The sequence below is a fragment of the Centroberyx affinis genome, unplaced genomic scaffold (assembly GCF_046629955.1).
Source record: "Centroberyx affinis isolate AG114_WGS23_722 - 3 ecotype Tasmania unplaced genomic scaffold, CSIRO-AGI_Caff_v1 ptg004114l_1, whole genome shotgun sequence".
Taxonomy (NCBI): Eukaryota; Metazoa; Chordata; class Actinopteri; order Beryciformes; family Berycidae; genus Centroberyx; species Centroberyx affinis.
In genome coordinates this window covers 122,223-149,766 of record NW_027281890.1, presented here as the reverse complement: position 1 = coordinate 149,766, position 27,544 = coordinate 122,223, and the positions used below count along the sequence as shown (strand labels likewise).

The window sequence follows — 27,544 nt, the reverse complement described above, 5'->3', positions numbered from 1 at the left end:
CTTAATGACTTAATCCCCCTCTTTTCCACTCATGTTTTGTTTCCTCCACTTGAAGAGGTGTTCATTAATTAAAATCTAGTAGAACGAAGGATTCAGACTATAACACATCTCATTTGAGGATAGAGTCCATAGGTAAGTTTATGGTGGTTTATGGAAATGTAGGTATTTGGTGATGGTTATACCTCACTAAAACACGTGCTGTGTGCTTGTTATTGAAAGAATATAAATTGTTGGGCCTTAAAAGCATTGATAGTGCTACCAATTAATGTTTTAGGCTATTATTATTCGAACACCAAAATCAGAATTCTCACAATACTAGACAGAAATTTTTATAAATAAAAATTCCATAATATTTTTATTGTTTGTAGCTGGATTTGGACAAGCAACACCAAGGAAGGGCAACCGATACTGAACTGGCCAAGTAGGGCAGAGAGTCTGCATGTTGTTATTCCAGCTAAAGTCTACAGCAGCTGATTTCACTGATTAGTTCCTCCACTCTGGTTGAAGGTGTGCTGATCATTTAATCAGCTGGTGTAGACTTTGGTTGGTATAGAAACCTGCAGACCTTTGGACTTCCATGGCACATGATTGCCCTTTTGCTGGTCCTATAGGCAGAGATGGTCTGCCTATAGTATTTTCCATGTGCAAAATTGTAGTTCCTTTGTAACATCTCCATGTGGCTGTTGTTGGCTCACATTAGCCAATACTCACACAAGTCGATGGAAAGTAAATGCAGTAAATTGCACCTTCTCTGTGTGTTTCTGTTTTAAAAAGCAGAGCTGTTAGACTAGAGAAATAGAACCATATTCTTTCTTCAATCTTTAAAATGGGAAATTATTAATAAATATTAATTGTGAGACTAATTGAATAATTTATGTGTTTCATTAATAAGTAATGAATTTGTTTAATTGAATAAAGAATATAATTTACATATTGTTATGGAGGAATGTGAGCATAATGGGAAAAAAAAAAAAAAAAAAATTGTTTGAAAGTGTGTTGAGTTGTTTGATGTAATGTACAGGGTGGGCTAAAAAAAAAAGCATTGCTTCTGCCCAACCCTTTTTTGGTTATAATAATTTTAATCTCAAGAAATGTACAGTTTTTTTTTTGAATGTGAACAACCAAAATAAAGTTAATTCATTCATTCATTCATTCATTCATTCATTCATATTCCATGCACTTTGTGAAATAATGCCAAGTCTATGTTCTCCACTGTATTTTTAGTGTTTGTTCAAGTAGCTCTGTAGTTGTATCTAACTCTGACTTAACAGGTTGATGTAAGAACGGATATCAGGTGACTGAGGCTGAGTCATCTGATGTCACCTCTCACCTCCTTGGTCAGCTCTAGTTATCAAGAGTTAGTTAATTAACATTTTGCACATATGAAACAACTGCTCTGAATTTCACTTCTAAGAAAAAGGGTGAATGGATGCTTTGTATAATAATGTATAATAATGTTGTCAGTGATGTTTGATGCCGAAGCTATGTGCGTAGTAGAGTAGTTTGTCAAACTGTCAAATGTGCCACATTTACAACAGAAATAGTCTTTGTGGCCTTAATATTTGACCCAGCACAAATGCCACGTGGAAATGGGAATGCAGTATTTACAGGACTATCTGTGATCATGAGGCAGACACACCTATAAAAACAAAATTGTCAGAGAAACATTTTTTAACTGATTTTGTTTTTCCTTCAACTCAAATAAGAAAACAGTGTGCAGTATTAATCTCAGTTGAGTGTCAATCTCAATGGATTGTGAATCTATGTGGTGGGGGATAGTTATCTGTGTGTCTTTTCTTTTGACGCTCTTCATTACTTCATCAAATCATAGTCTAAGCAAGAAAGCAACACCTGGGATCCATTAAGACCAGCCCAAGCCAATAGACAATCAAGCCAATTTTAGAGCAAGTTTGTGAAAAGAAAGGATAGCAAGTCATTTACAAAGGCTGACATGTTGGTTTCTACACATTTCACAAGAATGGGAAACCCCTTTCTTTCCACATTTTCAAGTTAACATGAATATGAATACAGAGCAACGTCTCTCCAGTTAAATCATAGTCTCTCACTACAGCCGATTCAATTGTTACATTCACCTGACAAATCTGTTCATACCAAGTTTTGTCCTTGCCCTTGGGCATTTTTAGATGATCAATTTAAGACTTAAAAAAAAAAAATGTTTATGAGTCATCCTTAACACGTGGGCATGACCTCAAAGTCGTCAGAAAGTAGCCTACTTGTCATGTGGTAGCCTATGTAGTTAGTAGTGGCCCATCTGTGTTCCTAAAAGATACCATACAAATCCTATAGCCTATCCTAAAACTATGTCATTGTAGGAATAGGTTAGTTATATGAGACAGAAATAATATAAACAAGGATAAAGTCACTACAATCTCACTTTAGGGTAACACACAAACACTTGGACTCCCTATAGGAATATTAGGCTATACACAGGGGATTTAAAAATATAAAGTAGCTTACGACAATGTCTAAATTCACAACTGTAGCCTAGCACGGAGACACGGTGAAGTCTCTCCAGGAATTACAGTGGACTTGCATCAAGTTTGACTTGATATCTGATGGTTCCAGTACGCTATTACGTAACTCCGAGTTGTTTTCCAGCTATAAAGGACCGCCTACTGTAGTCCGCAGGGAGCTGAGAGGCAGCGAGACGGAGGTGACAAACCACAAGTTTGGCCGAGGAAGAGGCAGTTATGGATTATTTCCCTGACTTCTCAATTGAGACCTGGACTTTGATAGTCATTGTCATCAGCCTCATCGCGGTGTAAGTAGTCTCCGTGATTTCTGTCCTTGGATAGGATTTTACGGAAGAAAAGTTCATTTCACTTCAGAATGTTTCAAAATATACGAAATGGGCCAAAAAACAATTTGCGCCTGTTGATTACATTCACTCGAAGTAGGGTATATTTTAATTGACCAAAATATAGGCTATAGCTTTTTGAATATAGGCTACTTCCAAATGTTTAGGAATAGGAAGACCTGTGTCCAATATATATATATATATATATATATATATATATATATATATATATATATATATATATAAATGACATCTACATGTAGCCTACAAGTTCATTTTTATTTTTATTTTTTTTTTTACCTTTTTTGTAGGCTATAATCTGAGACGTACTTCTAAACATATTCTGCGGAATAAACAATGCGAAATGCCGTTTTTTTTTAAATAGGCAGTAGGCTACTCCGGCACCAACGAATAGAGATCATTCAACATGCAAGGGTCATATATTATAGTTATATATAATACGTTTTTTGTAATATGTTATTTATTTCAATTCTGTTTTATGGTTACACTATTGCAGGCTTGACAGATTACTGTAATTTCACAGGTGAATTAAAAAGATTCGTCATGGATTTATTATAATTCATAAGAATATCTGAAAAAGATAGGTAGATTAGCACTAGTGGAGTAAGTATGACATATAGTATGACAATGAATATAGGCCTAGTTTTTTGTGACAAGATCAACATACAGCACTGATCAGTATTAAGTCTAACCTGAGAAAAACTGATGCAGTCGGCATGAGTTTTTGAGATTAGAATTCACAATTGATGCTTGATAACTGAAATTCGATGTATTTGGACAACAGACAGGCACAACACTTGTTTCAGAAGGTTAGCCCTAGCACTTAGCACTTACAATAACTGCATTAAGTCCAAATCCCACATCAAATACAAAAGTGACACTTGTAGTCCTGTTTAATTTACACACACTTATTGATGTTAAAATTAATAAGTGAAAATCTGAACAAAGAATAAAGCAAGAAAAAAATGGAAAGCTTGAAGACTTTCTGGAAAGAACTGGAAGGTAGATAAGTGTCTCTTGTAACAACAGGTGGGTTTGATGCCCTAAGTTTCTTAACCCTGATTTTCATTGTCAGATATGGATATGCACCCTATGGATTTTTCAAGAAAATAGGCATCCAAGGACCAAAACCTTTGCCCTTCATTGGGACGTTTTTGGAGTACAGAAAGGTGAGAGACCTTCAGACAGTGTTTCAGTACAGTGCCCTAAATGGATGCCTGCTTGCTGATAATGGAAGAGTTTGATGCTTTGTTCACTCTTCTCTCATTTAATTTCACAGGGTGTCCATATATTTGACACAATGTGCTACAACAAGTATGGCAAGGTGTGGGGGTAAGTGTCTGAGTGTGTGTGTGTGTGTGTGTGTGTGTGTGTGTGTGCGTGTGCCTGTGTATGTTGTCTGCACATGCACAAGCATGTTGCAGTGCGATTGCAACCATGTGTGTTTATTTTAGTGGAACAAAAATGCATTATACTAAAGTTTTCCATGAGGTGTGAGACTGCATAAGCCGATAAGCTAACTGCTTTTTGCATTTCCAGGTTCTACGATGGCAGGCAGCCGGTGATGGGTGTAATGGACACAGCCATGATTAAAGCCATCCTGGTTAAGGAGTGTTATTCTGTCTTCACCAACAGACGGGTATGGAGACCTCACGGCAAACTCCCCCCCTCCGGTCAATACTTTGATACTAATCCAAGTACACCATGTAAATGAATCCTCTCTCTGTGTTTGTGTGTGTGGTTTAGGACCTGGGGCTGAACGGACCCCTGCGAGATGCTGTGTCAATCGTAGAAGATGAAGAGTGGAAGAGGATTCGCAGTGTGCTCTCTCCATCATTCACCAGCGGACGACTGAAAGAGGTTAAGATGCACATCACAGCGTTATTCTTTTTTTTTTTTTAGAATGTTGAGATGCTGCATAGTCTTGCACCGATTTGTTTTTTTACAAGAAAGTAGTAAGAGGTGCGGGAAAATATGATGCCATAGCATGAGCCTGAGTATGAATATCACAGTATTTATTTATTTGTAATGCACAAAAAAAACATTGAAACAGAAAGGTGTCCCAGGCGCACTACTATTCAGCCCATTAAGTGTGTATGTCATTATTTAATGATTTAATGGTTTAATTATTTACTTTTGGGCAGATGTACACCATAATGTTGAACCACTCAAGCAATCTAGTGAAGAGTCTTCACAAAAAAGCAGCAGCGGATGAAGTCATCGAAGTTAAAGAGTGAGTAATGTTCTGGCCTGTGAGCATCTTGTGTTTGTGATGGGATTTGGGCACGGACTCTTTATCAGTAGTTCTGAAATCAATTCTGAAGATTGATGTATTATTTTTTGCTAATGAATACATCATAATACTTCATAAGTGATCAATAAATTGCTACACACAAAAGGTTGTTGGAATGCAAAGCCTGAATTTTCTTAAAGGAATTGAAGCTGTGAGTTGTAATTTTTTCCCATTCATATTATTTAAAGGATCATAGATACTAGCATACCTGATAGAAATTATGATTTCGTTTTGCTGTTTCGTGCAGAGTATTTGGACCGTACAGTATGGACGTCGTAACCAGCAGTGCCTTCAGTGTGGACATTGACTCTATCAACCATCCCTCTGACCTGTTTGTAGCAAACATCAAGAGAATGGTCAAATTCAACTTCTTGAACCCCCTGCTGGTGCTTGTTGGTATGTCAAACATAATATTTTTTTAACCAGAATATCTATCTTGTCCTCTGTTGTAATCCTGAATTAATTTCTATTTCTGTCTCTCATTCTTATCCAACTCAGTTCTCTTTCCGTTCTTGTCACCGATCTTTGAGAAGATGGACTTGTCATTCTTCCCTGCTGAAGTGATGGACTTCTTCTACAGCTTTCTGAAGAAGGTCAAAGCAGACCGGAATAAGAATGAACACAATGTAATTCACGTAATGTATTGTCATTTGGTGATATTTCATATTTGTGACATTTCCCTGGAACGTGAGGTTCTGAATCGATTGTATGGAAAATCAAAATCAGGTTTCCAATTGTTTTTGCCCGGCAGAACCGAGTGGACTTCATGCAGCTGATGGTGGACTCTCAGATCTCGGAGAACAGCACGGAAGATAAGAACTCCCTGAAAGGTATAGTGAGGAACCAGATGGAGAAATTGAATCACAGAATTTTCTCTGTGTTCATGGTTTAAGGAAAATACCAGTGTTTTTTTTGTTTTTTTTTACGTTCAGGCCAATTGTCAATGTGCCCCTCTCCTTTACAATTGTTCCTAGTGGTGTCTGTTGAGTGTTTTCATATTAGGGCACACATTACATTACACTCCGCTTACTGTCAATCACCAGACAGCCATAGGAAATAATCCCTTAAAAACATGTTGCCTTAGAAAACTTTTTTGTTACATCCATGTCTTTTTATATGGGGCATCTTTGTTAGCTGGGACAACAGTTAGTTTCAAGCTAGGTTTAACACTGTAAAGTTTGTATTTTAACAACAGAAGCAAATGTTAAAAAAATATACCTAAATACGACATGCAATGCAAAATGATAGGGGAAATGTAAATGACACATAGACTGTAGTAAATGGGCTATAACGCCAAATCACTCTAGTATTCTTCTTTAAGATTGCTCCTGCAGTGGTCTGGTAGTGGTTTAGTCACATGCTGTGGTTGCGTTGCAGGGCTGACTGATCATGAGATCCTATCGCAGGCCATGATATTCATCTTTGCTGGCTATGAGACCAGCAGCAGCACACTGTGCTTTTTAGCCTACAACCTGGCAATCAACCCTGATGTCCAAAAGGCCCTGCAAGAGGAGATCGATGAGGCATTCCCAGACAAGGTGACTCAAATGTCTTTTACTGTCTCTGCCATCTCTCCCTACTCGTATCTTTATGTTTTTATCAGCAACTGGCTTTCTCCAAGCCACTAATCAGAGTACTTTATACTCATCTCCAGGGTCAGCCAACCTACGAAGGCCTGATGCAGATGGAGTACCTGGACATGGCGATGAATGAGTCACAGAGGCTGTACCCTATTGGTAATCGTCTAGAGAGAATTTCAAAGACATCTGTGGAGGTGAACGGTGTGACGATCCCTAAAGGAACCACCATCATGATCCCAGTTTACACTCTCCACCGTGATCCCACCCTTTGGCCCGAGCCTGAGGCCTTCAAACCTGAAAGGTGCTACACTGAACTAATGGCAGGCTAAAGTCAGATCTTACCCAAAAGTAGTAACTTGGCTAAACAACCAACCAATGCTATCTGTGTATGTTCTACATCTATTTTCAGGTTCAGCAAAGAAAACAAAGACATGATAGATCCTTATGCCTTCCTACCCTTTGGAGCCGGGCCAAGGAACTGCATCGGCATGCGATTTGCTGTCTTGATGATGAAGTTGGCTATAGTGGAGATCCTGCAGAACTTCAGCTTTGTCACCTGCAAGGAGACGGATGTAAGGAGACATTCTCACTGCTTGTGGTCTTAAAATAGTGGCATGTTCATACATCTAAGATTTGGTGAGAGTGAATTTGAGCAAATATTTTGGTGGTGCTTCATTTTCAACATCATTTTTTGTTTTCCTAGGTTCCATTGGAGCTGGGAACTGATGCCATCACCTCCCCTAAGAATCCCATCAAACTGAAGCTGGTGCCCAGAGCATCTGCTGTAGATGGTCCTGCTAGCTAACTGCATTTATCTGTAACCATAGCGATTCTCACTGCATCCTGCTTCAGCATCAAATCAGCTCACCGATTAACCTACCTCATATAGAAAAGATATATAAAAATCATATTATGTTCTGCTAAAAATTAATTATGCTGCTCAGGCTACAAGTGCACTCACTAACCGCTATCTCAAGTAACATGCATTAGCTGTCTGGTACACTGTTTACAACATGGGACTAGTCAAAACAGTCAAGTTTGTTGGAATAGATAGGCTCCATTAGTAGGATTTAAGGGTGTTTTTTTGTTTTTTTTTACATTTTGTAATTTGTTTTGTAGCCTAATACTAAATATCCCATAGTCTTGTACTGCTTGCATGGTGGGATGCTTGGAATGTGCTTTCCCGCACATACTTCTCCTTTCATCTCATTCCTGTGACCAGCACTGTTTGTCTGGGCAAGTCCCACACACAACTCACTTGTTGCCTTTCACAGAGTTGGAGCAAAGCCTAGATTTGACCTCAGTTGGTCAGATGCCACAACATTTACTTTGAAAATAAATGGTAGAATAATAGCGCTGTCAATATTGCCGAGATTCTGACATATTACCTCCTTCTCATTTATGTTCACTGGACATGGGGATTATACTTTCCCAAATTCAAACAAAATCTCAACTCATAAAACCTACCCTGCTTTAATATTTCAATATAAAACAAATGAACAATAAAGGGACACAATTTTAATATGAGAAAATCTTACAAGTGCATTTATTATTACATTTTCTATGCATTATACAAGATGAATAGAGGGGCTTGTTGCAAAGCCTAGCATCCTCACTTGCAAACCCTTGGTGATGTTTTTGTCACCTTGATTTATTGACATTTTCTGAGTTTATTTTCTGTATATGCATTTTAACAGACTATATAATTCAGTATAACCTTTTTGATATCTTGAATAATAAAGTAATCACACTGGTGTCAATGGAGCTATATAATATGTGAAAATACCATGGCTCTTTGTACAATAACTGCTCTTGTGCTTAAAAATCAAATTGTATTATGAAATCAATATACTGTATGTGTGTGTGTGTCCACTGTAGTTGCTTTTACGTTTCACTCAAGGTTTCTCACATCTCCTGAGGTTTCCAAAGTCCATTTAAAACAGACTATTTTTCTGTATGCTAAAAATGATGTCATCGTTGTTTTTCATTAAATCAGTCTTATTGTAAAGGCTTGATTATCTTTTAAATATGCTTATTGTAATACTCCCTTGGCTGTATGTAATCTGTACTTTCATGACTACAAGGTGTGGAATGGAATGTTGGCAGTAGGCTAAAGAGCAAGTTGTGTCATCAGGTTACATCAACTGTACTGGAAATACTGCCAGCTAATGAAATACAGAGGCAAGCCATACTCTGATTAACATGAGGATATCAGATGTAACTGAAACAACCCTGGCCTTCCTTCATTGGCCCATGGTGTTCAGACAGATTGGAAATATATCATGCTTGAATCAATAAATTGTAGTTATGTAGGAATGTATGAGGAACATATTGTGTAAAAAGATGAGACTGAACTAGCAGTAGAGTTTGTCCTCATCAGAGCTCAAGTTCATCCATCCTGGAATTACACAGGGTGTGTGAGTTACCCAGCAGCCTGGTGTGTAGAGAGTTGAGAACAGCTTGTGGTATGAGGAGAGGTGCTGTGGAACGTTTGGTCTTTAAACAACAATGGCTGTTGGACAACTGAAAGAGCAGATGCTGGCCCAGTTTAACAAAAAACACCCTGTCTATCAGGTTTCTGCTCCTACATTACAACAAGGCTAAGTTCATGAGCTGGTTGTAGTCACGCAAACACAAAAGAGAGTGAGAGAACAAAGATTAAGGGAGTATTCAAAGCCTGCCCTCTTCTATTTTACTGAATAACTGGCCTACTTTTAAATGTTAAGACATTGTTTCAAGGGGGAGTCCCACCACTATCTCCCATTCCATCCCCGTTCCCACCCTCTGCATAAAGAGTTTCTTCTACTTGCTATATGACAACCACATAATCCACTACATGGTTAAACCCTAATCAGTGGAAGTTCAATGCATGGCAGTGACATGTGACACAGTAACATAAAAATGACTGATGAATGGACAGTGGTCATAAAGCAATTGCTCTTGTCCTTACCCCACAGTGGAATGTATGGGTCATGTAACTGTTATGAATGTATAATAAATCATATTTTATCTATCTATAGTTTGAGTGAGTGAGTTGACACCTTTGCACCAGCTCTAAATTCACATCCATACATGGTTGTTCATACTGTATGCTTACACACACACCACACACACACACACACACACACACACACACACACACACACACACACACACACACACACACACACACAGGTAGGCTACACAACTGTTGGAAACTTGTTGAAATCTTGTAAGGCAAGTTCGACACACCACACCTGCATACTCTCCGCCTCACCTAGACAAGATCTAGCACGTCGAGGGTTTGTACCTTTGGTCAGGGCCAGTGCAGACGACAGTAACACAGTTGCGTCGCTGTCATTTGGCCATTAGGGGGAGCTGAAACGCAATAAGAGACATGTGAGCCCGGTTCCCAGGAAGCATCAATTTCAACAGTTTTAATTTTAACAGTCCGCTTCATCAGCTACAGTAAGTTGCAACTTGGAATTGTCTGTGCAGGAACAAAATTGCAAATCCAATTTTTTGAAGCAGGAATATATAAATATATATTTTTTCTACACTACAAAATACATCCTTATTTTGGACTGACACACCCTCAAAAGCTTAAACCACAGAAACTAGACAAAACTAGTGAACATGCCATTGGCCCCGTCTGGGAAGTACCGTCTCATGTTATTCCATAATACCGAATGGACATTAGGCTCACAAAATTAATGCTGGGGCAGAAGCTGGACTGAATCAAAACTGGACGTCCGAAACAAAGAGGTTTATCCCACAGACACGGGAACGCCCTTGTCCCCGCCCCCCAGCGAGAAACCTGCCAGCCATTGGTCAGATTGTTGCACTACACCCTTCCATTGGCTGGCTGCCTCGTCATTGAACGACTGTTGTTCACCGTCGCCTCCGAGCAGAAGCGCTGCTGATAGTGGGCTGCCTTGATTCATGGTGTGGTGGAGCCTCATTTTTGGGATTTGGAGAAATTTGATGCGGCCAGAAAGGAGCGCATGAAGGTATGTTTACATGGAAAGCTGGAAAAATAATTACTACTGGTTTCCAGCATTTCTATCTCCAGTATTGTTGGGCTTATAGTAAGAAAACAAAATGCAAAAGTGCATAGACAGATCTGACCCATCTGCTATCTTGCACGTTTTGGGCTTTGTCAGTCTAGGTTGTGTAAAACTTTATAACCGCAAAACTGACGTCTTGTAAATAGATTTATTTAATAGGCCTACTAAATAACGTTGCCAAAATTATTGGTAGATAGTAGATAACAGTAACAGCCGCTGAGATAAAAGGGCTCATGTAGAGCTCATTTTCAGGCTAATGGGTGTGAGTTCATTGATATTGATGCTGTATTGATTTTGGCATTTTGTGTAGAGGCAATCTATAGTGTTAATAGCTAATTTAGTATTTTTTATTATGTGTGTGACACTTTGCCATTGAACTGGATGTTGCCGAAACGGAAAATAATGACAGTCCCTTGTGTCAGACAATGGGCCCGGGACAGCAGGTGCTGTTCCTGAGCAACTACTGCGATCACTTATTGTTTTGAACACACTGAGCTATCTGTCCTGCACACTGAACACATTGAACACATTGTGCAGATCTTCCTTGCTGATGATGAGGAATAAAGTCCAGCTATATCAACCCAGGCTTTGTTTGCTACCTGAGAGAAATGGCTGTGTAGAGAAGGAGGGCAAGATAAAGGAAAACAGAAAACAATGAACTGTGTCACACACACACACACACACACACACACACACACACACACACACACACACACACACACTGAATCAGGACTTAGAGGCTCCTTTTGACACTCAGACCAGTGTTTGTCAAAATGGCTGTGATAATCTATGAATTTGTAAATCCAGCTATTTAACGTTTGGAAATGTGTGTCAATGCAACACATTGTGCCAAGGCCACACACACACACACACACACACACACACACACACACACACACACACACACACACACACACACACAAAGACAGGTAGGTCTCAGATACATTGACCAGTTTTCAGCTCAGCCAGCAGCAGAGGACCACATCGCTCGCAAAGCCAAACAGCATAAGGCCACGTTAGTTGAGACTAGGCTAAGAGTGGGATTCAGGGATTTACCCTTATGGCGATTCCCATGGTGTGGGCATCCCAGGAATGTTGGAATGACACGGTTTTCCAGGGAAGCAGGGTGGGAATACTTACTCTAGCTCTAGCACTATTATGAGTTTCAGCTGCAATGATAATTTTACCAGTGTGTACTTATCAGATATCAGATGACATAGCGAGGGAGAGGTGGAGAGGGAGGTGGGGGTTAAGGTTAGGGTTAGTACGCACCAATACATTACACATGTTGGACTGGATACTGCCACGCTCCAACAGACGTCAAGGTAATAACCAGTAGCTAACCATTGATTTGCGCTCAGCCGCTGTGTGGTGAACGAGCGGTGAGCCACAGAATGCACTGAGGTTTTTCCTGAGGGAGAGAATGTTCTGGGACACTGAAGCAAGAAAGTAAACAATGCACTTTAGATTCAACCCTCCTCAGCGCTAGAGAGGAGACGAGAGGAGAGGCTTGTGTAAAGTGACCATGCTTACCGGATGAGGAGATAAGGACAGTTGCATTCATTTATTGTTTATCCAACTGGCATAGGTTACAGCATGTATACAGTATGCAGTACAGTAAACTCTTACTGAGTGTCATTGTTTGGTGTCAAGGAATTCATTCATGGTGTGAGAGAGAGAACGATATGAAGTGTAAAAGACAGACTGTAACTTCTCTTACAATCTGTGTCGGCACAGCTCAAGAAAACACGTACCCAGTCACCAGGATTAACATTCAGAAGAGCAGCCATACTATTATAAGGTGCTGATGCAAATCTGAAAGTGACTCCACCCCTAATTCAAAAGATGAAGTAAACTGTGTGAGGTGTATTTTGTCTTTCCTCTAATTTTAAGGATGATGTCAACTGTGTGAGGTGTGTTTTTGTCTGGCCACTATGACTAGACTGGATCTGGCCTTAGTGAGACTCATGAATCACAGGATACAGTGGATGGAGAGCGGGATGACTAAGAGTGTGTGAGAGAGATGGTGTGTGTGTGTGTGTGTGTGTGTGTGTGTGTGTGTGTGTGTGTGTGTGTGGGGAAGCCAAATAAGATGTTTGAAACAATCCGACCCGTCGAACAGTCTTGGTATTCAGAGCACAGGGAACCTTCACAGTAGACACTTTGGGTCTGAAGACAGCAGACAACTGTCCTCAGTCTCTTTCAGGAACTTAACATGCAGATATGCTAATGACTTCCTGTTTATAACCCTGAGCACAACCCTGCCAGGCCACAGATGGGACCCCAGGGCAACTCTGCCATCCTATAGCAGCTCTGCACTCTCACTAAAAGCACTCTACCCAGGCTGCACTCTGTCTCATACACACCGGCGCTCAGTGGTGTCTTACACACAAACGCATTTATAATGAAAATGAAAGCATTTTTTTGTTTGTTTGAGTTGGTAGATCAATCATAGCATGCTTCTATTATATCTTACAGGAACCAGTAATGGTCTGAAAAGTCAGGTATGTTCTTCTGATATTCTTCTGCATACACTTTTGAACTTTTGAGAATGAATCTCTCTTTCTTCCATTCTCTCTCTCTCTCTCTCTCTCTCTCTCCCCCTCTCTTCAGGAGGAGAAGATGAATGTGGAGGCTCTGAGCAGGGCAGAGCTGCTGACTCTCCTCAGTATCCTGGAGGGAGAGCTGGAGGCCCAGGATGTGGTCATACATGCCCTCAGGGTGAGTTGGCCACTTCACCCGATGCACACAAACGCCCCTACAGACTGTGTCATACACTCCGCAGAACACGCAGAACATACATTATTCATGTCATTGAGCAGCATACATACACAGTTTATCTGAACTTCTTGTAATCCCTGTGATTTGAGGAGGGATAACGTGCGATGGCTTCCCTCCGTTTTAACAATGCATTTTATATTAAATGTAAGGGAAAAGAATGTTATAGCCATACGACAACAACCCACTGAACAAATCACCTTCTTCTACTCCCTAACGTTCTATCTGACCTCTACACCAAAGACATCCTGAGACACTAAAATAACAGCATTACGCCACAAAAAAAGAATGTCAGCTAACAGGGTAGAAATGTGTAAACAGGAAAGCGAGGAAACAGCTAGTAAAGACAATGGCACAGGAGCCATTCTGGTTTCCCCGGCCTGTTGTTCAGACAGAGCACTGACGCGATCGCTGGTCAGACCGGTCTTTGGCCACGGCTGCATTCTGGCTTCTCATGTTTACCCGCTTTACCGTTCAGAAATCACTCACCAACAGCCGTATCACATATGCCTTAACATCTGCTCTGTGTTGAAGACCATTTGTGTAAGCGAGGCACCGACTTGTTCGATTACTCCTCGTATCCTCCAGCTCATTTCACTAATGGATGAGGAACAAATGGATGAGGATCGCTTCCCTACAGCTGCAGTGCTCTTCACTGTGTGAGCACTAGTTTGAGTGGCCATTTCAAGACTCCCTCTGTGCCTCTGGCCTCTTTTCACACTTCTGGTCACAGCAGCTGCTCCTTGCTTGGCTGAAGCTACTCAGGCCCTGGGTGTTTGACTCATCATCTGAAATAATGATGGGTAAGGGGGTAATGAAGAACAATAGCAGCCATGATTACTGTACTTCCACTCCTTATCAATCACTAGATCTGTTGTAGCTGAAGTAGATGGATGTGAAGATGATGTAACTTTGTTGCTGGGTGTGTGATAATTAAGATGGGCAGTGGCTGTCTTGTTATGTGTTGCACTAATACACAGGCCTTTATGGTGAAGTTTATTTAGCGAGGCTGTAATATTCAGAGAGTTTCAGTGCCAGGGCCTGCGGGGAAACTGCTGTAACCACACCGAGCTCAGATGTCATCCAGATCTGACGCATGCAGGGTTTGACCCAAAACTCTACACACAGACGCGCACACACACACACACACACACACACACACACACACACACACTCACTCATCCCCTCAGGACAAACGTACCGTTTCCCTCTGTATCTGTTTTGCTTTCCGCTTCTCTAGCTACGCTGCTTTTTTTCCTCTCCCTCCTTTCCTCCCTCTATTGACATGGGCTACTGAGAGGTTAGCCCATTCAGACTCTCCACATAGGCACACACACGCACACACACAGCCACATTACAGGGGGTCTTTCATGTTTGACCATGACCCATGTCCTATCCACCCACTCACGCACACACACACATACACTCTGGTGGTCTCTGGTGGCTCAGTTAGTGGCTGCAGTGTTTATTGTGGAGAGGATGTACAGAGCTGTAAGCCCCAATCACTGACTTCCCTTGTTCCCACTGGGGCTTGTACAGCAACTTTATTGAGTTGTCCATGTTAGTGCTGTCTGTCTAGGGGGGGGCTTCAGGGGGTGATGGCAGGCCCCTGTGTCCGGTGCCCAGCTCCATGTCTGGGCATCGGTGTGCCAGCCAGGAAGCCTGCTTGTACTATCTCCCAACCTCTCTCTCTCTGTCTTGGCTGACTCTCACTTTTCCATTGCCATTTTGCTTAGGGCCTTGGTATCTGTGCCACACACTACTCTGACTGTGTTGATGTTTTTCTCCAAGTGGAGTTCTTCTTCTCGTCGTTCGTCTTGCCGGCTAACTTGTCACATTGGCTGTTTGTTTACTTGTGTGTGAGGGTTGGTGAAAAGCGGCAAAGACGTTTTAAGATTCTCAAATCCTCTCCACTCCAACTTCAAATATTTTCTCCTCTCAGCGGAAAGCACTTGGGATGCCTGCAGATTGCCGGGGACAACCCCATTTAGAGACCTTTTAACCCTTTCTTCACCGCAAACCTCCCTGCACAGCCATGCCTTTTATGCCTATCTTAAAAACATGGAACTGTATCATATTGTTTGCCAACTTATTAGATGTCGTCACCTATGGAACATGTCTGTACAACTTCATGATTGTACTGTTTTCAGTTGCTTCAGTTCCCATCACTAAGGAGACAGATAGGGAATATATCTAGAGGGAACATTCCTGAGAACATGACACATGATACAGGTGCTGCATTCCTACAGCAGTGGCTTATTGTTTTTTTGTTTAACGATTGTGTATAAGGGACTTGATGCTATTACTCTCCTTTCTGAAATGGCATAGATCCACAGAGATTCAAACTTACTTGCCTCTCAGCTGATGCGTTGAGTGTTTGACTCAACTGAATGTCAATGAATGAGATGAGAAACTGCCTCTGAAAATGGTCTGAAAAAGGTCTGGCCTCCTTGATTGTTCTCTGCAATGCTTTTGAGAAAGTGAATGCAGTGGAAAAACTTTGAGATGTTGAACAAAGTCTCAAGTCTGTGCCAATAGATTGCTTCAACCCAGACTTATTGGTCAAGAGTATCTATGACTGGGAAACAATTTAAAGATTGCTTTTTTGATGATGGATATAACTGTTATTGTTGGCCCAGGCCATCAGGTTTGTGTGGCTAAATTGTTGTGGTTATGCTCCGTTGGGCCTGTTTTGTTTTTCATCTGATGTAATATCCTGTAATCCTAAAATGCTCTGTCTATTTTTACAGGCTGACATGTTTTCCTGACTCCATAAACAATAGAGCCTGACGAGAGTGTACTGTTCAGATAAGATTATATTTTCTACAGGCATTATTGCCCAGTTTGGGCATGTCGTCAAGATCAGTGGGGGGAAGTAAACACAAAAGGATATTCTGCAGAAATACACAGAAAGTGCCCATATAAGTAGCCTAATACCTAATATTGCACAGTAATGCACCCTGGTCTATGACGTCTTTGAAGCACAACTCCCATATCAACAACCTGAGGGCCTGAGAGAGTAAAGCTCCCTGACCTGGAATTGTTCAAATGACATCAAAGTACCTGATGCTACCTTATTGCTTTCATTGTATGAGTGCACAGTTCACACACACACACACACACACACACACACACACACACACACACACACACACACACACACACACACACACACACCTAACAGCCGCAAACAATGCATTCATGTGTGGGTGGTGGTTATTGGGTCATGTTTTCAGTAAAATGTTTATTTATGGTGGCTTCTTGTCTCCCTGTTCTAGTCTAGCTCACTAGACTCAGCTAGAAAACGAAGGGTCACATCCGTAACGGTGGTGAACTCCACCCTACACTGCTGTTTGCTCTGAGCAGGAGAGTATTTGCCCACTACAGATAAAACAGTGATTGAGGAGGTCATGCAAAACCAAGACAACAGCCAGTCTGTGATAAGCAAAATCACTGCTTTATCAAACAACCAGTGAGGTTTGTGCTTGTGTCTGCATGGCGGTGTGGGGGTTTATAGCCTAAGCAAAGCACAACAGCAACCAATTATCGGGTATCAATAATGCATTGCCCAGTCAGTTTCATTGTTGACTCTGCAGCTGCTACAAATACTACAGCACTTCCTTGTTTCACCAAAGGATAAGTTGCACTTCTCCAGAAGTACTGCCTGACTAAAGGGTGAGAGCACCTCCTTACATGTTTCATCACTAATCACTGCTGATAACATTGGAGGCAGTTAAACATTACTTGGAAGTTGTTTGATTGGACGTCCCATAAAGTAAAGTGAGGCTTTGTTTGGCATCTTCCCTCAATGGTATCTGTGGTTAGTGTGTGGGTGGGAGGCGTGGAGGATACAGCTTAAGCCTTAAACACACACCTAGCAGCCTACACTTCAGCTCCTCTCTCTCTATCTCGCTCTCTCTCTCACACACACACACACACACACCCCTGCTGTTGTCTTTGGCTCTCTAAGTAGGACTAACTAATGTTTTGTTTATGACTGACATGACTTGCATATAATGTATTGTACCCAATTTGCTCTTTCAAGAAAGTTGCTGGATGGTATTCTAAATATACACATTCGAGTTTATTTATATCCACTTAAAAAAAACATATGGAAGGATATAAATGATACACTTAGCAGCTTGCAGGGACCACATGTCACATGCAGACACATGCAAGTGTGTGTTATTTGGAAATCAATGCATTCAATATTTTCTCAGGTTAATGTCAGGTTACAGGTATGCAACATGACGCAAAAGCAAAAAAAGCATTCAAACATTCACCTGTAGTTAACCACAGAGGGCATTCCATGCAATCTTAATCAGGACAGAGTGACTGCTGATGAGGGCCTGAGCCAACTACTGTGCCACTGTCTGTGTACATCTTTTCAGCTCAGAACCCAAATGAAAATTGTAATCTCATCCTGGGAATGGAGCTTCATGGGAACAAATATGTTACATGATGTCATGTCAGGATCTAAAGGAAATACAGTTGCAGCCCATTTGGGATTCTGGGTTGGCGCAGAACTTAATAAAACAAGACTATAAGGTAAAGTTTCACAGTAGTGCCCAAGACATACAGTGACACTGCAGACTCTCTCACCCTGTGTCATAGTGGTGTGTGCAGCTAATGATTATGTTCTCCTAGGCTGGCCAGCTAGCCAGTCATTACAGTCATTACAGTCCCCAGCACCTCAGGGGAGCAAGACTGAACTGTCACACCAAACTCCATTCCCAGTGCTCAACCAAGCTAAGGCATGCAGACTAACTGCTGGGTTGCTATGTGATGCTGCTATTATTCCTAATGGCATTTTTCACACCTTGTCCCTGTTGGAGAGAGAGAGAGGAAGAGAGAGAGAGAGTTCAAGCATGGTCGGCATGTAGCGCTTGACTCAATGCAAGAAGTGGCAGCTAGATGAATGAATGGAATTTCATGAAGACTTGATTGGCAGGAAATGCCCTAGATTCGTTGGGACGTTTGTGTGTGTGTGTGTGTGTGTGTGTGTGTGTGTATGTGTGTGTGTATGTGTGTGTATGGGTGGATGTAATCAAAGGGACACTGCTAGCTCTTTGAAATACAGATTCAAGGTGTGTAATGCTTTCCTATTTAAAAATCTCCCCATCTCTTGTTTCTCATATGAGTTACAGTGTATCCCTACCTCTCCCTGAGTAGACATTTGTTCACTAATTTGTTCACTTAAGTTCGTTTTGCATTCAGCTCTAACAATCAGCACTTATACAGTAGGTCAAAGCCCTATCTGTCTGTGTGGGTTAGCAGCCTCACCAGCTGTGTTAAATGGGATGTGACTGCCAGTGGACTGATACCTCTCACTTGTCAAAGCCTGTTACTGCACCCAGGAGACAAGTGGGCCACTGACTATCTCTTCCACTCCACTATTGAGTAGTTGTCCACTGCTGGAGTAATACTGGACTAATACTGCATTACTCAAGTCCCGATTCCTCAGATGGGAAAAAAGGGACAGTAATCTGAACTGATCCCAAGACTAGAGGGTCTGAGGGTGTTTTTTCCTGTCCCGTCCTGTACTCCTTGCCCTATGCTTAACTATGACTACCAGTAGCTGGTCCATTCATCTATTCTCTGAAAAACAATCATTTAATTTCACTCTTTTCGTGTACTAAAAGTTCAAAATAAATTCTGGATACATGAATGGCTGCTTTGGTTGCAGAATTTAACTTCATTGCGGCCATTGTTGTTGAAAGACAACCTCACATGCTTTAGTTTATTTTGATATGTAGTTTGACTAAGATAATGGAGCATCCAGACGCATCCTCCTTTGTCCTCTCGATGTGAAGACACTGCAGTATTTTGTGTGGGACTCCTAGAGGCTTAAGTTTTAGTTCCATGAAAGAGGCTTTTGGTATCTGACAGGCCCGGTCCTGTGGTCCTTTTGTCTCTGTGGCGCTGAGTGTTCTACTGAGCAGTGGACTAATTCACCAGGGATACATACTTTTCCCACAGCCCCCCCTGCAAAGCTCCTGGACTTGAGATGTTACCCAGGAAACAGCCAGTTATGCTAAGAACCTTATGCATGCATGGTGCACACACTCAAACATATGCCAGCTCACACACACACACAACTACACACATCCATACTCACTCATCTTCATTTTTGTGCGCGTAACTTTTCTTTCACACCCAGCATTATTTAGATGTGAGCGAGGGCTAGCCTGTGCTCTTGTAACAGGAGATATGCACTCAGTACTGTACGGAGCAGTAATGTCCTCCATGCCAGCTGCTGACTGCATTGTGTGACCGTCATTACAGTGGCTCGCTAAGGAAACTGAACTCCCTGGCTCTTTTCAGCTCACACAAGGGCATGATTGTGCCTGGAGGCTGCAGGTAACTGATTTACAGAGGGGATTTTTCCAGGTGAAAAGCATCAGGTTGTCTTTCACGCCTCGCTACAGCTGCAGGGAACACTCCATTAGAGGACTCAGACTCGAGGAAAGGAAGGATCTGATCTCCAGCAAACGCACTGTTTTGACAACTAAAACTTTGCATGACATTGGAAAGGAATAGAGGCTGCATCTATGGTTCAAATGCAAGAAAAGTCCACTACTTATTGTCAACCAATGGCCAATAAAGTAAATACATTTATGTGTGATACTATTCCTCCCTTGACATCACTGCATCCTCTTGTAGAACAGTAATTAGTCATCAGTAGTGGGAGATTGGGAGAGCCTTGGAGCAGAGAGGATGTGCTTGTTGTGCCCTCTCATAGAGGAGACACACTCTGTCATTATGATCAGAACCAACCCTAGGAGACCATGAGAGACGCTCTAGGCTCCAAACCAGCCCAACCCTTTATGGTCTGTCTAAACATTTATTAAACTCAGGAAGCTGCAATTCTGTCTCCTCGGCAACATGAAGAAGCTTTACCCCAAGTCCCAGCACAAAAACACATGCACACACCCACAGGTAAATATACACACACACAAATACATTCACATTCATCATATCTACACACACAGGGAGAAAAGGACATGGACACACAAACACACATATACACGCAAGCTTGAACTCACTCTCACGCATTGAAGCCCACTGGGCCAGACATGGAGACAATGCAAGAGGCCGAAGGTATTGAGACAGTGTCTTTGTGTGAGTCCTGTAATCTCTTCACTGAGGGTCACATCCTTTGTTCAGTGAGAGAAAGAACCTCAAATGCAGCCTCCTTACTGGTGCCCTCAGGGTGTGTGTGTATGTGTGTGTGTGTGTGTGTGTGTAGCCACATTCTGAGAGAGTGTGAGAGAAAGAGTCTGACAGAGAGGCAGAAGTAGAGAGAGGCATTTTCTGAGAAATGATGATGCACTAGGAGAGGAATGCGGTGCCATGCGTGTTTGGGCAGAGTAGGACGGGGTGCAGAGGACTGGGGTGCAGAGGACCGGGGTGCAGAGGACCGGGATACAGAGGACCGGGATACAGAGGACCGAGGTGTTCGCCCCTCCACAGAATCTGATGAGGATTGGGGAGACAACGGCGACGTGAGTCCCGAAGACACGTGGAAGGAACTCTGTGGCATGTGCCTACATCACTAGCACTTCTGTCAGCATCCTCTCTCTCTCTCTCTCTCTCTCTCTCTCTCTCTCTCTCTCTCTCTCTCTCTCTCTCTCTCTCTGTCTTGCAGCACTGGACATGCACAGACTTAGAGTCAGCTGACCTCGCATTCCTCCGGCCTGCAAATCTGTGTAGCTAATGAGATCTACTGATGACAGATCAGTGGCCCAGGGCAAGGTCAACGAGGTCCTATCACGTTTCACTTCATTCCTTGTCATTCCTCTCTGTTACACACAAACATGCTTGAACAGTTTGGGGTGAACTTAAGTTACTTTACCATAGCAGCCTGTGATCTTCTCTCCCTCATTACCCTTATTTTCACCCTTAAACAAGTGCACTTTTTTATTCAATTAGGTTTTTTTTAGTTTACATATACAGTAACCACTTCATTAGACACAGCTCTCTCTTTGTATGTGTGTGTGTGTGTGTGTGTGTGTGTGTGTGTGTGTGTGTGTGTATCTCAGTGTGTAACCCTAGTCCGTGGCCCAGTCTCTCACCCCTGTTGCTTCCCTAGGGAGAGGTTAACATCTGCCCCTGGTGGGGGGGTGGACAGCCATGCCTCACCTCTTTGTGTTTGGGTTGAGGGGGGAGACCATCTGCTAGTGCTCTCACTGACAATAACATCACTAGTACACACACATTTCTTACACACACACACACTTCCCGAGTCTAAGTTTGATGATGATGCAAATCCCTGAAGCTGTTTCATACAGCTAAATCTTGGCATGATGTGCTAATATGTGTATGTGTGTGTGTGTGTGTGGTGCACTGGTGCTGGGGCCTCATGTTATCTTCTCCCCACATTATTTCCTGTGCTGCAGTGTGCAAAGGAGACCTCCTCCTGTCAAATACACACACACACACACACACACACACACGCACACACACACACACCTGCTGGCGTTATATGGTCATTTTACCGCTAAGTCAGGACTTTACATGCTCTCTGGACATATTTTCATGTGTTCTTCCTGTAGCCCATAGCTAGACATTGGGAGCATCCATAGCCCTGGGCTAGGCTTTAACTCACACCTGCTCTCTCATTACCGCATGTGTCTGCTTGCTCTGTGTGTGTGTGTGTGTGTGTGTGTGTGTGTGTGTCTGTGCGTGTGTGTTTATTTGAGTCTGTGGGTGCATGCGTCACTTGTGAAAATTGATTCCCGGACCTCTCTTGGCAAAGGGATTACTTTTAAGGTTAAGGGTCAGGAAATGAATGTAAGTTAATTGAATGTCTTCTCCGGTATAACAACACAAGGGTGTGTGTGTGTGTGTGTGTGTGTGTATCTATCAGGCTCAGCACAGAGATGCCTTCGTCCAGGAGCGTTATGGCCAATATGACCTCAGTGATCCGTTCCTGGCCCTGCAGCGGGACAGCGAGTCCGTGGAGCGCCAACACGCACACTCCCAGCCTCACACACACCCGCAGGGTGGGGCGGTGGGACCCAACCCTCTGGCTGTGCTTAAGCTGGTCATGGCCCACTGCAAGAGGATGCAGGAGAGGATGATGGGACAGTTGGCCGCCGCTGAGAGCAGACACAGGAGGGTAAGAGGCAATGAACGTTACATACACTCATATACAGTTATGCATGTCACAGTACACACACACGCACGCCTGCAATGACTTCTCTCAAAATCAAGATGAAGGGAACGCATGCAGCATAAAAAATGCACAGTTCACCCCTCTCAGATTCAGATTTGCGTGTGGGGACGATGCTGCCGCCGCCTAAGTGCCCAGCCCACGTCTTTGTGTCACACTGGGGCTCACACTCACACAATAGGCCTGTTGTGTGTGTGTGTGTGTGTGTGTGTGTGTATGTGTGCGTGTCTCCATGTTTCAGACACTGTAGACTAGGCTAGGGGCAATGAGGCAGACAGACAGCAGCCACACCCAGGGCTTAGAGAGGGGATATGGGGCTTTATCACAGAAAAGCTGGAGGTCTGGGAGTTTATGGGAGTCTAAACCAGTTGCCCTCAGAGAGTTGATATAACTTATCAAAACCCTGTAATGAAGACGAGGTTTAGCAGGGTTCTGCTATACAAGCTCATTAGTTAGGGTTCAAGATTCAAGAAGGCAATAGAAGAAGAGGCAGGAAGTCTTTCTTGTAGGAAAAATAACATCTTAATATGTTTCTTTGCTTATGTGAGGGTTATAATACCAAATTAATGCGCTGCATCTTGTAGCACTAGACCTGTCAGTGGCCAATGTGCTGTTATCTGATTGTTTCTGTTCCCCCTGTATGTTTGACAGATGATTGCTGATCTGGAGGAGGAGAAGCGGCGGCGTGCCCAGGACTCGGCGCAGGGTGATGATGTCACCTTCATGCTGCAGACGGAAAGAGACAAACTGCTGCAGCAGGTGTGTATGAGGTGTGAAAGTAAGATAGAGCGAATATATGTGCGCTCATCAGATTTGCATGTGCAGTTTGCGCACATGTGTCTTTTTATGTGTACATTTTTATGTGTGTGTTTGTGTATTTGCATGTGCGTGTGGTAAAGATGGCAAAGTCTGCGGCTTTGCAACGCTGGTGCTCAAAATTCCACTTGCTGACAGACAAGCACATCTGCGTGGAGTAGATTACTCCGCCTCTTCCCCTCTCCTCTGCCCGTCTCCCCCGTTTCCCTCTCCACACTGCTAGCTGTGATTTAAGACTTAGCGACTGAGCTGTCTAGCGTCAGTGGAGCTCCATTGTGTAACTCAGTAGGGTGGAGAGGGCTTGGCCTGCTCAAGTACAGACACACACACATACACACAAACACAGGGCTGTTCCATAGGAAGCAGAGGAGGAAGAGGCCATTGTTTAGTTGACCAGCAGCCATGGGGCTTTATGGGGACAGGAAAGCCTGAGATAATGACTGTCAATGACTAACCCAAGGTCAGCACACACACACACACACACACACACACACACACACACGCGCGTGAGCACATACAGACATTCACAAGGCACTCTACAAACTTCACACCGGGGCCTTATGTAAGAAAGGGTTGCTGAGTGTCTCCCTGCCTTCCTCAGACTTTCCTGCCTCTGTTGTTTTTAGTACAGTAATGTCTTACAGTGGATTGTATTTCATCACCTCCCATTTCCTTTCATTACTCATCAAAGCTTTTTAGCGATAAATTCACCCTCCAGTAACCTCGTGACGAATTAAGTTTCTGTAAACATGCCTTGCAAGCGAATAATTAATTTACAAGTCAAAACAGGACTAACAACTGTTTCCTGTTAACTGAAACAGACACAGCAGATTCCCTATGATTCAGGTGAACCTCATTTGTATCTACTTTATTAGAAAGTATAGAGTGGAGAGTGACAAGAAATTTCGGAGAAGCGGGAATTGATATACAACAAGGGATGTAAGCCATATTGAAACCCACCATACATGGTTGGTGCCATAGCCCAGGATGTCCAAGTGAACCTCTTTTTGATAAGCATTGTGATTAATGGAGCTAATCATACATTTTATTGTTGAACCACTTTCAAATGAGTAACTTGAATAGAGTGATTAGGTCTTTCTCTTCTTAAGGTATACAGTCAAAGAAAGCAGTGTTCTTTTGCCTCCTTGTGGTCAAAATTTTAAGCTATCACAAAAAGTTTACCTGACACTGTTGCATGTCTCTCTCTCTCTCTCTCTCTCTCTCTGTCTCTTTAGTTGGAGGTGGAGCGTGCAGCACTGCGGAGGCTGGAGAAGGAGCAGGAACAGGCGGTGGGCCAGGCGGAGGAATCTCTGACCCAGCAGCAGCAGCTCTCCTCAGCTCTGACTCTGGAGCTCCAGAAAGCCAGCAGCCAGGCGGTGGAGGAGGCCCAGAAGGTCTCCCAGCTGCGCACCAGGCTCCAGGAGGAGAGCAACGCCCTGGAGAACCTGCGGGGGGCACTGGAGGGGGAGAAGAGCAGGGCGGCCCAGCTAGAGGCCACGGCTGAGAGGCAGCTGGCTGAGTTCGACACAGAACGAGAGCAGATGAAAGACAGGATCAGGAAAGAGGAGGAAAGGAGCAGGGAGCTGGAGAGACAGGTGGAGGAGCTGAGGAAGAGGCTGGAGGGAAGTGTAGGGGGAAAAGAAGAAGTAAAGGAGGCTGTGAAAGAGTCTCCTCCCAAGATGGTGGTGGTGTCCACCTCTGTCCAGACTGAGCATGATGGGAAGATTAGTGTCACTCCCAAAACCACCTCGATGTCAAAGGTCAATGGCCACCACACCCTCAAAGACACAGAATCACAACAGGAAGGCAGAGGAGCAGAGAATGGAGGGGTGATAGAGAATGGGGGAGGAGCGACTTTGCATTCCCCTCTCCACCCTCATCCTCAGTCTCCCTCCAGCACGGCCTCCTCTTCCCTCTCCTCTTCCCCCATCTCCTCCCCCGTTCTGGCCAAGCGTCTGGGAAGCCCAGGCTTCCATCAGTCCTCCTACCAGGCCGGGGTCAACCAGCGATTCCAGGCTGCCAGGCACAAGTTTCAGACCCAGGCTGAGCTGGAGCAACAGCAGGGTGGCTCGGCCCCTCTGTCCCCCAGGGACCTCTCCCCCACCACCACCCCCACCCCTCCCCCACCAGAGAACAGCACAGCCAAGCAGCTGGCCCGCAACACTGTCACTCAGGTGCTGTCCCGCTTCACCAGCCAGCAGGCTGGCGTCAAGCTGGCCCCAATCAGCAGCTCTCCGTTTGGGACAGACTACCGCAATCTGGCAGCGTCTCCTCCTGGGGGGAGGTCTCCTTCTTCTGGGCCGCTGTCTCCGGGCATCCGCTCCCCCCTCACCCCTCGCTCAGAGAGGAGCCATCCTCCACCGATCCCTCCCAAGAAGCCAGGGATGAGTCCCACTCCAGGCTCTCCGGGTCCCTCTGGCCGGGCCAGCGTCTTCCCAGAGCTGACAGGGAACTGTGGGCACAGCAGCAACGGGCAGGAGGGAACCAAGGAGCCTGACCTGCTATTATCTTCCAGCAGCTAACGGCCAGGCCATATAGACTAACACATAAATGAGTCAGCCCTAAATCAACAGCTACTGTGATATACCCTCAGATACCTATAGCCCTAAAACCACTTTGATGGCACTAATAATCAACAGTAAAGAATCAAACTAAACACTTAAAAGCTGGATTGGTTCAAACAGATGCATTTACAAAGGTATGTTTTACCCCTACCTCTATACCACTACCTGACAAACAATCAGAAACGAACACTGTCTATTTGAAGTAAAACATAGTATATTATGGATTCTTTTATTGGATTTAATATGCCTTCTATTAACCTTCCTTTGTTTATTTTATAAACATTTTTGTACGTTTGAAATGGTTGTTTTTTTTTGTATTTTATTTCCATTTGAAATTGAAAATATTTATCTCAGTTAATATCGACTTCATCCCCGTGATAATATCGTCTTTGGAAACCATAAAAAGAAGAGAGACCAAGCTAAAGGCCTGTGAGATTTGAAGGGAATGCAAATCAAGATTTTATAGTACAACACTCCTTTCCTATTCCCTTGATGCTCAAACACTAGCCTTTATCTGAGGAGCTGCCAGTCCTCTCAGAAGCAATAAGGAAGACTTCAGTCAGTCAAACTGGTGTACTGTACATAGGGGGAGAAAATAATGGAAGTAGATTATAGCAGATGTAGGTGTCGCTAACACTATTTCACACTAAAATAGTCAGTAGTTTTTAACTGTTGGCGGTTTTCCCAATGAATACTTATGCAGTTTCTGTGTAGATGATTCATGAAAACAGCATATGACCAATACATTTTACAGTGTATAGTTTAAATCAAATAATTTACAAATGAGTCTCATTTGAAGTGTGAGACTGCACGACCTCCCATGCATGTACTGTTTTTTTTCCTACTACACTTGTCATGAATACACTGAATTTTGTATTGAGAAGGGAGAGTACACCTTGCACTACATTACTGTAAGAGGATTTGTCTACAAATTCACATTTTTTTGTATTCAGGGAAGTAAAATTTCTGTTTCATCCAAACCAAAAGGGACCAAGTGTATTGTTTATGTGATAATTGGTTTGGGCCATCCATGAGTCTGTTAACAGTAAATTTTGTATTACTACAAAAACAGGATGGAGACTAAAGGTTTGAATCTTACTACTGTAATTTTTGTTTCTATCAAATAACTTTAACGATATTTGTGTCCTGTTTAAGTGCTTTGCTTCATTGTCAGATTTGCTGTTTTAGGCTTAATGGGTTTTGTCTGTTTTATGATGGCTAATTACCTGGCTTTAAAACCAAGTAGTAATTGATATTTTAGCCAATCAACCCTATTGGCTACACACACTACAATTTGTCTATGTAGGCAAATTCCTTCAGCTGTCCCTAGTAACTATGCATATCATGAATCTGCATCATGCCTAGTGCTTTCTTCAATAAATTTCCCATGCCTTAAGTCTTACATTGTGTGAAGGTTTTTCTATCATAACTGTTCAGCTGACAATCTTCTGAA

General features: G+C 43.0%; 2 protein-coding genes across 3 annotated transcripts; both read left to right on the top strand.

Moving 5' to 3' along the window:
- Window positions 1-2,651: 2,651 nt before the first annotated feature.
- LOC139663747 (cytochrome P450 3A30-like) lies at window positions 2,652-8,244 on the top strand. Its single transcript, XM_071542474.1, has 13 exons — window positions 2,652-2,782; window positions 3,915-4,008; window positions 4,119-4,171; window positions 4,379-4,478; window positions 4,586-4,699; window positions 4,984-5,072; window positions 5,380-5,528; window positions 5,631-5,758; window positions 5,884-5,962; window positions 6,510-6,670; window positions 6,787-7,013; window positions 7,122-7,284; window positions 7,416-8,244. Exons 1-13 carry the CDS (start codon window positions 2,712-2,714, stop codon window positions 7,515-7,517), a joined length of 1,530 nt encoding a protein of 509 aa, XP_071398575.1. The 5' UTR covers window positions 2,652-2,711; the 3' UTR covers window positions 7,518-8,244.
- A 2,331-nt stretch (window positions 8,245-10,575) lies between these two features.
- Window positions 10,576-27,493, top strand: cttnbp2nlb (CTTNBP2 N-terminal like b). 2 transcript variants are annotated; one of them, XM_071542502.1, is made up of 5 exons: window positions 10,576-10,701; window positions 13,372-13,479; window positions 22,406-22,657; window positions 23,363-23,470; window positions 24,763-27,493. In XM_071542502.1, the coding sequence occupies exons 1-5, from the start codon at window positions 10,696-10,698 to the stop codon at window positions 26,047-26,049; spliced, it is 1,761 nt and encodes a 586-aa protein (XP_071398603.1). In that variant the 5' UTR covers window positions 10,576-10,695; the 3' UTR covers window positions 26,050-27,493. The 2 variants fall into 2 exon arrangements, with proteins under 2 accessions (XP_071398603.1, XP_071398604.1); XM_071542503.1 differs by lacking the exon at window positions 10,576-10,701 and adding an exon at window positions 12,541-12,559.
- Window positions 27,494-27,544: the final 51 nt, after the last annotated feature.